The sequence below is a fragment of the Chroicocephalus ridibundus genome, chromosome 8, assembly GCF_963924245.1.
Source record: "Chroicocephalus ridibundus chromosome 8, bChrRid1.1, whole genome shotgun sequence".
Lineage (NCBI taxonomy): Eukaryota > Metazoa > Chordata > Aves > Charadriiformes > Laridae > Chroicocephalus > Chroicocephalus ridibundus.
In genome coordinates, this window is record NC_086291.1 from 34,044,998 (window position 1) to 34,059,661 (window position 14,664).

General features: G+C 50.3%; 1 protein-coding gene across 2 annotated transcripts; it reads left to right on the forward strand.

The window, feature by feature from the left end:
- Positions 1–674: 674 nt before the first annotated feature.
- On the forward strand, positions 675–10,073 carry TOR1AIP2 (torsin 1A interacting protein 2). 2 transcript variants are annotated; one of them, XM_063344723.1, is made up of 7 exons: positions 675–831; positions 1,835–2,029; positions 3,715–4,017; positions 4,637–4,741; positions 4,889–5,212; positions 5,604–5,765; positions 6,566–10,073. In XM_063344723.1, the coding sequence occupies exons 2-7, from the start codon at positions 1,996–1,998 to the stop codon at positions 7,354–7,356; spliced, it is 1,719 nt and encodes a 572-aa protein (XP_063200793.1). In that variant the 5' UTR covers positions 675–831; positions 1,835–1,995; the 3' UTR covers positions 7,357–10,073. The 2 variants fall into 2 exon arrangements, with proteins under 2 accessions (XP_063200793.1, XP_063200794.1); XM_063344724.1 differs by having other exon boundaries at positions 5,604–5,699.
- Positions 10,074–14,664: the final 4,591 nt, after the last annotated feature.

A 14,664-nucleotide genomic window follows, 5' to 3' on the forward strand; every position in this document is an offset into this window, starting at 1 on the left:
ACCCTGCTCCATGCCGCCACTTCCCATGAAACGTGTCCTGGGCAGGGGGTTATAGGGAAGGGGTTGGCATGTACCTGTTCTCTGTGTGGGCGCAGCAAGGCAGATCATCATTTTTTGGAATACCATTGCCCAAATTAGGCCAGGAGCAGCTACACATGCTCTCTCTGACCTTCCCCCTGTTGCAGCCTCTGAACTACGCTGGAAGGGGAGCCCTTGGGGGGGCTTTGCATCCCTTGCCCTCCGAGCTGATGTTAAAGACACCCCATTTCACAGCCCACAGCTCCCCAGCCTCCCTGCACTCGCACAGTGTGACATTTCCAGAGTCTGGGGTTTGCTGGCTACGTGTTTGGGTTGTTTTTCTTGGGGTACATCTTCATAAATCAACTCTCAAAACAGTTCCCTCCTTGCCCTTATTTAGTTGTTGAAATCCGAAACGCTGTTACTTAATGCAGGAAGCTGCCAGTCATCCAGTTTGCCTGAAGGAAACTCTGCTCGACCGCAGAAGTACAGCCAAAGAAAGAAGGTATCATTTCCCGAATGCTCCCAAGAACCACTGCTGTTGACTGAGGAAAAGCTGTCCGCCTTTGGCGAGGCGGAAGGACAGAAAACTACACCTCCCAGCAGGCTGCCGGGCGCCCGTGGAAGGGCAGAGTTCACTGTCACGTTGACAGCGGAGGATTAAGGGTGTGCGTTGGGGGCACAGGCTGTCCCGCCACCAGCCGAGCCAAAGGGCCTCTGGGAAGGGCAAGCGGAGGGGCCAGCACTGGCCTCCTCTTGCCACCCCTCTGCTTCACTTCGCCGCCTCGATTGGCTCCAAACCTCCAAGACCGGGTAAGCGTCCGACTCTGCAAACCACTTTGTTCCTCTGACTTCCTTCTTCTGCCAGAGCGTCACTAGCGGGAACAGCACAGCGAGGGGAGGGACGAGAGCCAGGCGGCAGAGAGCAAGCAATTATACACCCCCCCACACCTCCAAATCTTGTATTTAGCAAGAAAACTCAGCTGTAGAGACAGTGCAGGTGGGGGAAGTTGCCCCCCTATGCTAGCAGAGCTGCTGAGAAGGCCGGGCTTGAGATTTTTGTATGGAAATCCACACCAACCGCTCGCCAGCGGGGAAAGTTTCTCAGGAGAAACTTTTTCCATGCCACCTAGTTTTCCGCAGGCAGACGTTACGCTCGTGAAAGCCATCAGCTTTCTCAGATTACAACAGTGAGCCTCACTCCATCCTGCGCGGCCATCCCAAAGCGCTCTATCAGAGGGGGGAAAGTATCACTGGGGGAGTGTAGGAGAGTCAGGATGTGATTCCAGGATCACAACACTCGGCCAGGGCACCGCTCGGCCCCTCGGATGGGCGTGGGGCCGGGTGGGGGGAACACTGCTGCCCAGGGGCCAGGCAGTGTTTCTGCCAGCGACTTCGCCTTCCAGCACCACCGTCTCCCGATCCGACACACCAGAGGCAGGAATGTAAGGTGGAGCAGGCTCGTTGCTCTGTGCCGACCTGGCTGTGAGATACCAGGTGCCCGAAAGCACGCAGGGCAGCCTGCTGAGCCCCAGACGCCAGGCCTGGCATCTCAGAGCACAACCAAGTCCATCCAAGCTTATCCAGATGAGAAACCAGTGCCTCACCCCGTTGGCTTGTCCTGAAACAACTGTGGTTTGCATTAGTCCTTGAACTGCGTGTAGCCTGCCGGGAAGCAAAAATAGCTAATAGCCCTTGGGCTGAAGGATCACAGTTATCAGGGATGTCCTTCCATTTTCACACCACCTTGGTAAGCATGGAGGGAGGAGCCTCCGCCTCCACCGTGAATCACTGCTCCTGTGTTTGTGTTTATCAGGTTTATGGGCGTTTAGTCGCAATTGCTGAGGCCAAGACGGGATGGTATCTGTGAGGGGGCTCGGTCAGGCACTTGAACAGCAGGGAGATACATCTCCATATGACCAAAGGAGAAAGTGAAACAAAACGGTGCAGAAGCCAGGGCTTCTAGGAAGAAAGAAAATGGAAAAGAATCCAAGGGTGGATCTGTGTGGAGGTAAGTGAATCCTATGCTTACTCCATCTACTAGCAAAATCCCTTTGCAAAAGGATAAAAGGGATAAAACCAAAAAAAGATCCTATTTTCCAGGCCAAGAAAAGCAAGTTGCTATCTTTGAAGGGTGAAAGATCAACAAGTGACTTTCAGTTTTGCATTCCCATCTGCCACAGGTTTAGACTCTGTGTCCAGGATGGCAGCACAAGGAAGGCTAAAGACGGAGCTCAAGACTGGGAGAGCTCTCTTCCCTGAATCCCAGTGCTTCCCATCTACAGGTGCTTAAATAATAAGCCAGTTTTCCACCACCTGTGGATGGGAACCTCTGAAGGAGGCAGGGCAAGGAGCACTGTTTGTGCCCAGCTTGAATAGCAGTATACCTCCAGGTCCTCACATTTCAGTTTCTACCGTGTGCTTATATTCTCCAGGTGCCTTGTTATGGCTACTACATCTAACTGATACCATGATGTTATAACTAGCTCATATCTGCCCTAGGTGGTTAGAAATTTTCCCACAATAATCAGCAACAAGGAATGTAGGAATTATGCTGCAAAGGACAGCACGTTCTAACACATAACAGGTGCAGCTTTTTCTGTTTTCAAATTAGTAGGGAGTTCCTTGCCATTTTTATCAGTCTTTATTCTAATTTTAGCATAATCATTTCTGTCATTTAGTGCTTGATCGTTCACAAGCAATTTTTCACAAATAGTGCCTGAAATTTGAGCTGCACTATTTGGTTTTGTCGGATTCAGAAAATGTTGCAAACGCTTATGTTCAGCCTCAGAATTTCTCTATTGAATTATGCTCCAGTGTTTGCTTTTAATTATACGTTACCACAGCTCTTTGGGAGAGCAGCTCCAGAGCAGGGGCAGACAAGGAGCACCAGCAGAGCTAACATTTACATTCAGACAGATGCTCGGAGTGCGCTGGCCTAGCTGTTCTGGCTGGTACTTAACAACAGCCTTAGAAATTCTTCAAATCCATCACTTCAATTTACCAGCCTAGGAAAACCCACTGTCTTTGGAAGATGTGGCAACACATCCTACCACTTAATGAAAGAATTGCCTGCCCACCCCACGTAGGACAGCGTGTGACATAGGCTGGGATTGTGTTAACTTTCCTCATAGCAACCTGTACAGTGCTGTGTTGTGGTTTTAAAAGAAAAAAAAAAGAAGCGTTGATAACACAGCAGTGTTTTGGCTATTGCTGAACAGTGGTGGCACAAAGTCAAGGCTTTCTCTTTTCCCACCCCCTCCCCCCGCCAAGCAGATAATCTGGGGTTGGCAGAAGATTGGGTAGGGACCCAAGGTGGGCAAAGGGATATTGCAAACAGTGCAACATCATGCTCAGCAACAAAAACTGGGGTACAGGAAGAAAGGGAGAGGGGGCTGGCTTCCAAGGTGGCTATTGCTTGAAGACTGGCCTGGCATCAGTCTGCTTGTAGGAGGTGGCGAGCTATAGCATCGCTTGTGATTTTCCAGCCCCTTTCCTTCACCTATTCAGCTTGTCTTGATCTCAGACCATAAGTTTTCTCACTTCTAGTCACACTGTTCCCTCCCCCATCTCACTGGGGGTAGATTGTTGGGGGTAGAAATAAAAGAACTGGGAGTGTTACAGGGTGGTGGTAAAGCACTGGGTATTCTTGACTCATGTATGGCTAGCTGAGCTTGCGAACTCTGATCCCAACAGCTGGGCCAGCCCAAGATGAGGTGGAGAGCACAGCAAAGCAACCTGTGCCACAAGAGGCCACCCAAGAAACACTTGAGCACCAAGTGACAAGAAGGTGCCCTGAGAAGTCCTGCAAACCAGAGGAGGACTCTTTGGTCTGTAAATCACCAACTGCTGACAGAGAAGAGACGATACTGTTGGATTCAGCTAGCCCCACGGTAGAGGAGAAGGTTCCCCAGGAAACTGAAGTATCACCAGAAGAATCTCGGAAGACAAGAGATGGTGCCTCAGAGACATCCCAGAAAGAAGATGACTTGGATAAAGGTGAGTCTTTCCCCTTGTGTGTGTACAGCATTTCCAAAATGCTGGTAACCTGGGCCTTTGCTTAGAGGAAGCAGAGCAGGAGAAAGGGTTGTTGGTTCTCCTGCTGAGAGAGACTAAAGGGCTACCAAGATGATTAGGGGACTGGAGCGTCTCTCTTATGAAGAAAGGCTGAGGGATTTGGGTCTTTTCAGTCTGCAAAAAAGACAACTGAGGGGGGACCTTATCCATGCTTATAAATACTAAAAGGGTGGGTGTCAGGAGGATGGGGCCAGGCTCTTCTCAGTGGTGCCCAGGGACAGGACAAGAGGTAATGGGCACAAACTTGAGCATAGGAAGTTCCATCTCACCATGAGGAGGAACCTCTTTACTTGGAGGGTGGCAGAGCCCTGGCACAGGCTGCCCAGAGAGTCTCCGTCCCTGGAGACATTCAAAACCCGCCTGGACACGTTCCCGTGCAGCCTGCTGTAGGTGACCCTGCTCTGGCAGGGGGGTTGAACTAGATGATCTCCAGAGGTCCCTTCCAGCCCCTACCATTCTGTGATTCTGTGTGTGATTCCTGTGCTTCGAGAGAGACTAAGCTTAGGTCCGTGAATTTTGTTCCCTATGTTCCTCCCCACAGTAGAGGAGAAGGTTCCCCAGGAAACTGAAGCATCACCAGAAGAATCTGGGAAGACAAGAGATGGTGCCTCAGAGACATCCCAGAATGAAGACGGCTTGGATAAAGGTGAGTCTCTCCCCTTCTGTGTGTACAGCATTTCCAAAATGCTGATAACCTGGGCCTTTGCTTAGAGGAAGCAGAGCAGGAGAAAGGGTTGTTGGTTCTCCTGCTGGGAGAGACTAAGCGTAGGTCCGTGAATCATATTCCCTACAGCCAGGCTGTCCCACGATAAAATGGACAGCAAAGGAGACAGCCCTGTCCACCAGGGAACACAGGAGGACGACCAGGAGAGAAGCAGGCAATATGAAAGTTCCTACACAGCAGAGGTCTATTCTTCATCAAGAAGCAGATCACTGAGCTGTGATAGTGAAATGACACATTTGGATGTGACTGCTGCAGAAGATGTCACCAAGGGCCTCTTGGCAGAGAAGTGCACCAGTTCCCCTCTCCAAGACTGGGAGCCAGAAGAACACATAGAGCAAGAAACACAGGAGAGCGGATCCCAAGGCACGTTAAGGAACAGACATGGGACCAAAGGTGAGCTGGTGGCTGCACGCTGCTGCTCTTCCACCATGCACATGCATACACTTTCCATAGGCATTAAAAAATGTGAACTCTCTAGTGCCCATTGTCAGTTTTCCAGAGTTGAGCACGAAAGAAGGTATAAGATATTAACTGGCTTCTCTCTTTCTCTCTCCTTTGGCTACTGTCCTGCTTTGAAAGGCATGAAACCACACTGCACTCTGCATCATCTTTCTCCTTCACCTGCCCTAAAAGCAGGGGGAGCCAAGACTCAAAGCAGTATTAACCCAAAGCAGAATCTCTTCCTCAGCCTGAAGCTCCTGGCAGCTCTGTTGCTTTTTTTAATTACAGCCCAACTTAGCTTTTCCCTCAACATTGAGTGGCACACTTCTTTCTCTTACTGTAGGGCACACAGCCCCAGAGCCAGAGGCTCAGTCCTGCTTGCAGAACATCACCACCGAAAACACAGACCAGAAGGCCAAAGAGTCTTTCTTGCTGAAAGGTGAGGAAAAGAAGCTTCCCTTGTGTGTTACTCATCGACCAGAAGGCACTAATCCTCCAGGAACAAGTAATGAAGCACATTTAATTCTTCTTCTCTCTCAGGACCTTTCACAGCCTTTTCTGAGGGTTTGAGGGAAAAACCATCCCCTTAAAAATAGGCCTATAGTAGCAGCTTTCCCTCCAGCTCTCCAGCCTCAAAAGCAGGCACACCATGTTCAGCATGCTGGGAGTACGCTGGCATGTCCTGGGAGGTCTGAGGCTGATAGTCCCCCTTTCCCAGTCCCCCTCTGTGTCATGGGGCCCCAAGCAGGAACTGTGATGCCAATCTGCACCACACATTTCTCCTGGTAGAAAGAGACCCTGCTTTGCCATGGAGAGGGACACAAGCAGTTGTGTCTGGACCTCGCTGTCCTCCTTTTCTGGGCAGAAGCATGGTAGCTTTTGTTCACCCAGCACAGCTAGGAGGAAGGCAGTGAGCAGGACACTTTAGCTGTGTCAGACCCCTCCATGTGTGGAGGTAGGTGCTCCAAACGGCCACAGACCTTAAAGAAAACAGAGTGGAGGGAAGAGAAGAAAGCTGGTGGCCAGCTGCAATTTCCTCAGGAAAATTGCACTGTGACAACAAAGCTGTAGCCTTGCCTCCATCTCTAGAGCTGTAGTCCTCCACAACTGGCATGTAGGAGCATGGGTCTCACCACATGGGACAAGCAGCCTCTTCGCCATTCCTGCGCCCCCAGAGAACGTACCAACCTGAAACACTTTCCTGGGGTAGTGGGGAAGGTCTGGGAGTGAAAAAAAGAGCCCTTGTAGCAGGTCATTTGGGACTGACTTCTGTTCCCCATCTCGGGACTCTCCCCTGTTGAACAGGGCTTGTCATCGCGGGCCTTGTATTGCTCAGCTTCTTCATATTCTGCTTCGGCAACCTGACCTCCAAGGCACAGCAAGCCCCCAGGAACCCCACGGTGGAGGCCTTTCTGTCCCAGTTTATCCAGCTGCAGGACAGGTTTCCGGGGCAGAGTCCCCACCTGTGGCTCCGCGGGCGCAAGTTTTTGCAGAAGCACCTCAATGCATCCCACCATACGCAACCGGCCATCATCATCTTCACGGCCGCCCGCAAGGGTGAGCGGACCTTGCGATGCCTTAGCGCTGGCGTGGCTGACACCTACTCGGCTGCTCTGCATGCCAGCACGGTCCAGATTGATGGCATGGATAAATCCAGGCTCCAGAGTGACAAGGCCAAGCTGGAGGTGGACTCAGAGCTCAGCTCAGCGTTCCAGGCTGGGGGCCGTGCTGCGGTGATACACCGCTTCGAGTTGCTGCCGGCAGGGGCCACCCTAATCTTCTACAAATACTGCGACCACGAAAGTGCTGCTTTCAAGGATGTGGCCCTGCTGCTGACCGTGCTGTTGGAGGAGGAGATGCTGGAGACCCACATTAGCCTCCAGCAAGTGGAAGAGAGGGTCCGTGACTTCCTCTGGGCCAAGTTCACCGACACTAGGACCCCCAGCTCATACAACCACATGGACTCTGACAAGCTGAGTGGGCTGTGGAGCCGCATCTCCCACCTGGTCCTACCCATCCACCCGGTGCAGACCATCGAGGAGAGGGGCTGCCACGTCCACACCCAACCCAAGGGGCAAAGGCTGCCAGAGCCTTAGGAAGGGTTGGAAAGATGGTCTTGTCTGAGTCTAGTGCAGGCAGAGGCACAGCCAGTGCTATTTCTCTTCAGTTTGTGTCCTGTACCTTCCTGGGAAGAGTTTGACAGGTGCCACCTGGCCAGATGAGTCTTGGAGGTGATAAATCACATGCCTCCTTCTGGCAGATGGGAAGAGTGGATGTTTTAGACTGCTAATTGCACAGGAGAACATCGCTATGTGGGGAGGCAAAAGGGAAAATAGGACTTCGCAGGTAGCATTTCTATCAGGAAATACACAAATAACATACACAACTAGTACACCAGAAAGGTACTTCAGTGCAGTAGCTCTTTCATTTCTCCTTTACCCTCAGCTTGCTATTGTTGTATACATCACTCTCACAATGTACTTTGTCTAGAAGGTTTCTCTCCCTTTGCAGAGAGCAGCTGGAACACAGGAAGGTCAAATTCCTCAAAGTCCAACATTTTGAAGGCATGCTTCAAAAAGAACACCAGTTTGCTAGTCAAAGGTTTGACCAGTCCGTCCTGATAGAGTCCCACTTGCACAGACTGACTGACACCCAGCAAAGACCAAATCCTAAATATAGGATGTTCAAACAAACCTGCAATTCTGAAAACCCATAAACATCGATTACAAGAAATTTCAGGTTGTCAGCACTTAAACACTGCAGTAAAGCAGGAGATCCCATATGCCAGAAAATAATCTCTGAAGACAGAGAGTAATGAAACAGAAACCACCTTAGTGTCACTCTGATAGTGTGAAGCCTCAAGGGATTGCACAGATACAAGAATGAGTACAGTTTACTGTATCTACAGAATACGGTTTAACTTAGTGCTGCTCTTTAATGAAAAGTCCATTCTTGATCCCTTTGCCACCACAAGGCTGCGACCACCTCTTTGGTCTGATGCATCAGCTTTGGTCCTACATGACAGGTTGCTCCTCAGCTGGATCTCTGATCTGTGCATAGGGCAGGGAGCGGTCTACTTGCCTTTCCCCAGCTAACTTTTATTGAATGAATGTAGATGTTAATATTGATATTTATTTCAAACTATATAGGGTAGCACACCAGGTCCCTGCCCTCGAAAGCTGCGTTTACCTCCCTGCTAGGCTGCTGCTGCTCTGGCACACGCCAAAGCAACTAGGAGCAGAGCTGGGATTAGCTGGTAAAGACAAAAATCTCTGGTGTTAACACTAAAAATCCTCAACGAGGCAGGTTGGTTTCTTACCGTGCCTCCTCTTCTGCATCCCAGGGAGAGAAATCTGAGTCCTGGAAACACTGTGGAACCCCTGCACACTGCATTTCTGCAGACACTATAGGGTAGAGGAGCCAACTCAGGGAACACCTGGGGAGGAGCAGGGACAGGTGCAGGTCACAGTATTTATAGTAACCCAACAGCCAGCCCCAGGTGCCAACCCCTTGTGCCTATGGTGCTGCCTGCCGGAGAAGGAGCAGCTGTAGCAGAGCACAGCTTATTTCCATATCAGCAGCACAGAGCCTTGCAGAGCCAGGCTCTGTGTTTGAACAAGACACAACTCAAGAACACTACAGTGTTTTTACAAGCCGCGCATCTGAGTGCTCTTTACACCAAACGCACCCAGGCGTTGGCCGGGTCTCCTGCCGATGGTGCCTTGCTGATCTGCCCCACTGATGGCACAGCCGTGCACCCTGAAACCCAGCCCGTCTCTTCTTCCCTCCTGCTGCGTGCCTTGTCCTGTCGCGGGAGATCTGTGGCCATTAACTTGGAGGAGGGGACAAAACGAAGGAAAAGGAGGGGGTTATTTGATCCTATTCTAGCCAAAGAACAGACTTTTTGGTTGGTTGGGGACATGAAGACAAGACCCCACGGGTTTTAACCACAACAAACACTAGGCTAGATGTGAGAATTACCTGCTGGAGCCCAGCACCAGCAGGGCAGCCCAGGGCATGATTTTGTACAAGACATGGGTTGCTTCCTCCCCTCCCTCCTTTTTATTGCTATACACTACTTTATTTTGGTAACAGAAAACACTGTTTCTGCTCTGCACGGTTCAGTATGGGTGTTGATCTAAGAACCGGCAAAGCGTTAATCATGTTATGTCAGTATCTTGAGGGAAATCTGTATTTTAACATTATCTCACGCTCAGTTTTATGTACTGTGTTTGTAATGCATAGCCAAGGTATGCAAGGGCAACTTTACGCTGCTTGGGCGCATTGCTGTAAGCATCATCCACCCGAGCTGTTCTCATACAGATCTATTTTTATGACCTTTTAAAGACAAAATACCTGCTTGCTTCTGAAACAAGGCTTCTATTTAAAAATAAATAATGAGATTGTGAAAGAAAACGAGCAAAGTCTTCAAAGTGTGACTGGAGTCTCAACCAGATCTTTTTTTTTTTCTCTAGCTATTTTCAGTTTATTAAGCAAAAAAGATCGTCAGGTTGGGCAAAGTTTTATTTAGGTCAGGGCTGTATTGTGCAAACAAAGCGAATATTTACTTTTTCTGGAAAAACCCCAAACAACCTTTCTCTCAGTTGTTTGGGACAAACATTCTAGCTTTTTCAACTAAGGACAAAACTAAAAACAAACCTACAAACAGCTGCTCAATTCAACCCAAACTGAAACATATTGAGGTTTGCATAATACTTAATAATTGAACTGAAATCCACTGTTGACTGAAATATTTTAGAAATACAGAAAGCAAATATTTCTCATTTCAACACCCTTGATCAAATCAGTTCCACCCAGTGTTGCACCACCTCAGCACACACAGTTTGACATTTGTGGTGAATTGTTTTGCCCAGCAAATAATGGCCTAAACAGAGAGAGGGCCAAAAAAAAAAAAAATAAAAGAGGATTTACCCTGTTATTCTGGATTTTCTTCAGTCCCTTCCCAGGCTCTGGCAACCTAAACACTCATAACATTGGCATCTGTTTTCAAATAGATGTTCATGTGATTGATTACCAGAGGTAAACATCACTCTTCTCCTGTTGTCTGATGTGAGAGGACAAGATTTGGTCCTAGCCCAAAGATTCAGATGAAAATCTGGTGTCACCAGGTGCAGTGGTTGCCAGATGCCAAAACCAGGCTGCTTTTTCCGTCTTGCACATGAATTCACAAGCGAGTCTAAAGGGAGCAGCAGAACAGGCTCCAAGAGCGTCTCCAGGAAGAAGGGTGCACTGGTGGTTTTCCCCTAGATGATGTGCTCACCATGATTTATGTTGGTAAATAGCATCATTATCCTCACACCTGCTCCAAAAACCAGGTTGAACTGGGAGCGAGAACAGTGCCTGCTGTTGAAGCGAGACGGGGAAACCAGGGCAGGCAAGTCCAGAGGCTGCTCGGCAGTGACTGTGCCTCTCTGTAAACTTTGGGACTAAATCTGCATCCAGTTCAGAAAAAGGATGTTTAATATCTACCAAGCAAGAGCCTCCTGTGAGTCTCTAAAATGGCTGAGCAGCACTTTCTCAAGAGGGAGAGATGCCAACGCAGAGGCACAAGGCCAACCTTCCCACCCACCGTGCTGAGCCGCAGCATTTCCACACCATCCCCTTCCAGGGCTGGCCCTGAGGTCACTTCTTGGGGGACAGCAGGACCCTCAGCAAGGTCCTCCAGCTGTTTTCTCCCTTCTCCCTTTCCATTCGGGTTCCCTTCTTCCCAGACTGTGAGTTAATTCAGAAATGTTGTGTTCCGGCACGTGCTTCCCCAGGGCATGGGTGCAGCACCTGCAGAACCCCCAGCGAGGGAGACCACCGCAGAGGACGTGGGGCACAGCTGAGAGCGGACGCACCCATGGCAGCTCCGGAGGAACTAAAGCTCCCCCTTCCCACCAGCTCTCTGACAGCTGTGACAGGTCAGGGCAAGACTAGGATGGAGCAGGGCATGGTCCAGCTCTGCTCTGAGGTAAATTAATTTATTCCTCCTGGGCACCACATCTACCTGTGGTAAGGACAGCTCTTCCCTTCAGCCATCGCCCAGCAGCTGGTTCATAACCCCTCCGGCAGCATCTCTTCCTGCTCATACACACATCGCCCAAGCACAGCAAGGCCATAGGTTTGGCTGGAGCTTATGAGTTGCCTGCTGTTGCGTCAATGCTAACACTAAATTCTTTTTCAATTTCTCATCTACAAAAAAAAAAAAAATATTTCTTATTCTAATTGGCTTATTAAGCAATGCATCCCCTGCCCCAGCTATCTTTCCCAGTTTTTTTTAGTCCAGCTTTCTGCAGCAGCAGTGCTGCAGGGAAGGATGTGCTGCCACAGGGTGCTCCGAGACCCTAAAAATTACTTTGAAAATTACGTAGCAGCTCAACTGAGGGGCAAAAGCAGTTCTGGAAGGCCCATCTGGACTGCTCCACTACAAAATTAGTGCTGCTTTTAAGTGTGAGCGTGCCACCGCCTTGTGAGCTGACATAAACTCGTCATCCGCTCGCATTTAAAGGCGAGCAGCCCAGCCGGTGCTGCACAGGCTTGGCATGCCACCCTGCTCTGCCTGCAGCATCCCTGTCCCTGCCACAGGCACATCGTGCCACATCTCTTTTTACCCCTTTGCACCAGCACGGCCTAAAGCTGGAAGAAGGCAGGACACAAAGAGGCACAGAGTGAACCCAGCTGAGCCACGTTTCTCCTGTTGAGCTCTAACCCCTGGGACCTCATCCACAGCTTAACCCTCCTGCAGCTCCATGCGCGGGCAGGCTTCGCTGCCACGGGGCTGGCCCCTCGGTGGTTGCTTTTTGGCCTACAAAACCTCCATTGTAAGAGAGATTTGCACATATTGGGAGCTTAAGACGTTTTTTATTCCCCCCTTCGCCTCTCCAGGGGACGCAGCTGTACAATGAATCGCATAAAGGGGCTTGGCCTCAGCCTGTGGGACGCGGATTGAAGAGCCTGCAATGAAAAGGCTTGACGAATATAGCTTTGCAAGCATGTCCCCAGCACGCGGAGGGGGCAAAGCCATAAGCAGACCTCCCGCTGGCCTCTCCCCGCTTTGGCCGGACTGCGCAGTTATGCTAAGGCTGAGGAGAGGGCTCTGCAGATCCCTCCTGAGGGCACTTGAGAGCTGAGGATCCTCTCAGAGCCAGAGCAGAGGCAGCAGCGTGGTTTGACAAAGGGATGGAAACAGCCCCCCCACACCGTACCTTCTCTGAAGTCTGCTCCATCCTCTGCCCCAGCAGCCCAGGGACCACTCAGGCATCTCTGGGAATCAGTTGCAGGTCATGGAATGACCTGAATGCTCCATGGAGGAGCAGACCTGGCCTCTTCCCACACTTACAGCTTGAGCTGAACGAAGCCACTGTTTTCTCTATGTTAGCAGAGCTGAACTCTTGGAGCTGCTCAGAGCAGTGGAAAGAAGGATCAGCCATTTCCCTGCTCAGAGCTTGTATCTGCGGAGTGGAGCCTTGCACCACACAGGCTCCTCCTCACAGGGACAGCAAAGTCCAGTTGTTTCTGCTCCCAGCGCCAGGAAGGGGCATCTGTGCTGGGGCAGGCACCAGGTAAAGCCAGCTGAGTTACTGGGACTGTTCATCCAGAGGGATTGACTAAAAACCCAGCTCAATGTCCTGCAAGACTGCTATCAAAGACAGGCTCCCTCCAGCAGCTTGGTCACCGGGACAAAAACACACACACACAGAAATAAAGAGGTGTCCAAAGACCTTTACACTCCAGGCCAGAGTCTCACATGCATTTTTCTAAACCCTCAGACACTATAATTACGATCCCAGGACTTTCCCCACGGCTTTCATCTGTGACATCTGCAAGTGAAATGTGAGCAGAATAAATCCCTTCAGGTGATGTTAGGGGATGGTCTACTCTAGTCCTGCAGGACCTGCTGTGGCAACAGCAGCCACAAACACCCGTCCTCCTTGCCAAAGGCAATACGCTTTGATTGCCCTCCTGATTGTGTTTGGAAGCTTTTTGGAGAAACAGTTGGCTGGTGAAACCCAATTCGATAAAACAAGAGGCTGAAATCCTAAGCAACTTCCAGAGGGCATGGGATGAGTGCGAATCATTCTTCCTAAGCAGCCCACGTGTCCGAATGTGATTGGCACCTACAATGAAACACTCTGGCTGACCTCAGACCAATTCTGGTTGTGGAGAGATGGTTAGGATGAAACCATGTGAATCTGCTCTTGGGTGCTAACAAAGGGGAGATCCTCAACCTCATGAATCCTTTAAACACTGCTGGTGGTAATACAGACTTACTTTCTGTTAACAGGGCACATGAAACTGGGAAGCAACTGGAGAAATGTCCCTTGTAATGGTAGGGCTGAATGCAAAAGCACCAAGGGCTGCTGCACATGCAGAGCACAGCCTGCTCACACACCTAATACAGATCACAGCAGAACCAGTTGGCCCAGTTAGAAACTGACAACTTTACTTTGTGGTCTAAATCAAGACAGCAGGAAAAAAAAAAAAACATACAAATTGGGAGAGGCAGATTACAAACAATTACAAGACTGGAAGCTGGTTGGGTTGTGGTGGCTGGTGATGGTTTTATTAGGAAGGTTTTAAATGTATTAATTGGTTCAATAGCACAATCAAATCTTTCCATACACTGGTTACCTGAGGGGGGTGTCTCAAGACTACAAAGGAACATTTACCTCCCATACCCTTGCTCCCACGTTGACTGAAAGTATTAAAAATCTCCTCTGAATGTCAAGAAAACAACCACACTGTTTAAAATCAGCATGTAAAATGGCAACCAGCCTTTTAATATCGTCTTGCTGCCTTCCACACCGCACTCGCATCACCCCTGTGACCAAAAGAGGCTCAGGGGTTGTGCTTGTGGGATGAGAGCCAGACTGGCGCGAAAGGTCAGGAGAGAAGGGTCACCAAGGGGCCCTGGAGGGGAGAGCATCGCAGGCCACCTGGATTTGCCCTGTCACGCTCCCTTAGTGCCTCACACGCAGATCCCCCTCCCCAAATCATCCCTGCACCAAGCAGCACTCAATAGCCTGCTTCTGCCTCCCAGGGTGGCGTCTCAGACACTGGTTTTTAGGGGGGCTGACGAAGATCAGATGCACTGGACCAGCATTGCTATTGACTCACTCGCTCAGCTGGAGCCAAACCCCCTTTTCTTCTTAGGCACAGCCTTTCCCCTGCCTCTCTGCCTCTTCTCAGCTTCGCTCAGCCTTGCTTAGCTGCAGGGCAGGAGCTGGCTCCAGAGGGATGTTACACCAGGCTGCAGCAGGCCAGGAAAGCCAAGAATTGACTCTGAAGCCTTTTTTCCCCCCTGCCTTTGTAGAAGGCAGCTCATGGAGCAGCCATGTTATTTGTCAGCGCTCCTCACCCTTGCTTTCTCTGGATGGGCCATAAGTGGATCGCCCACCCCC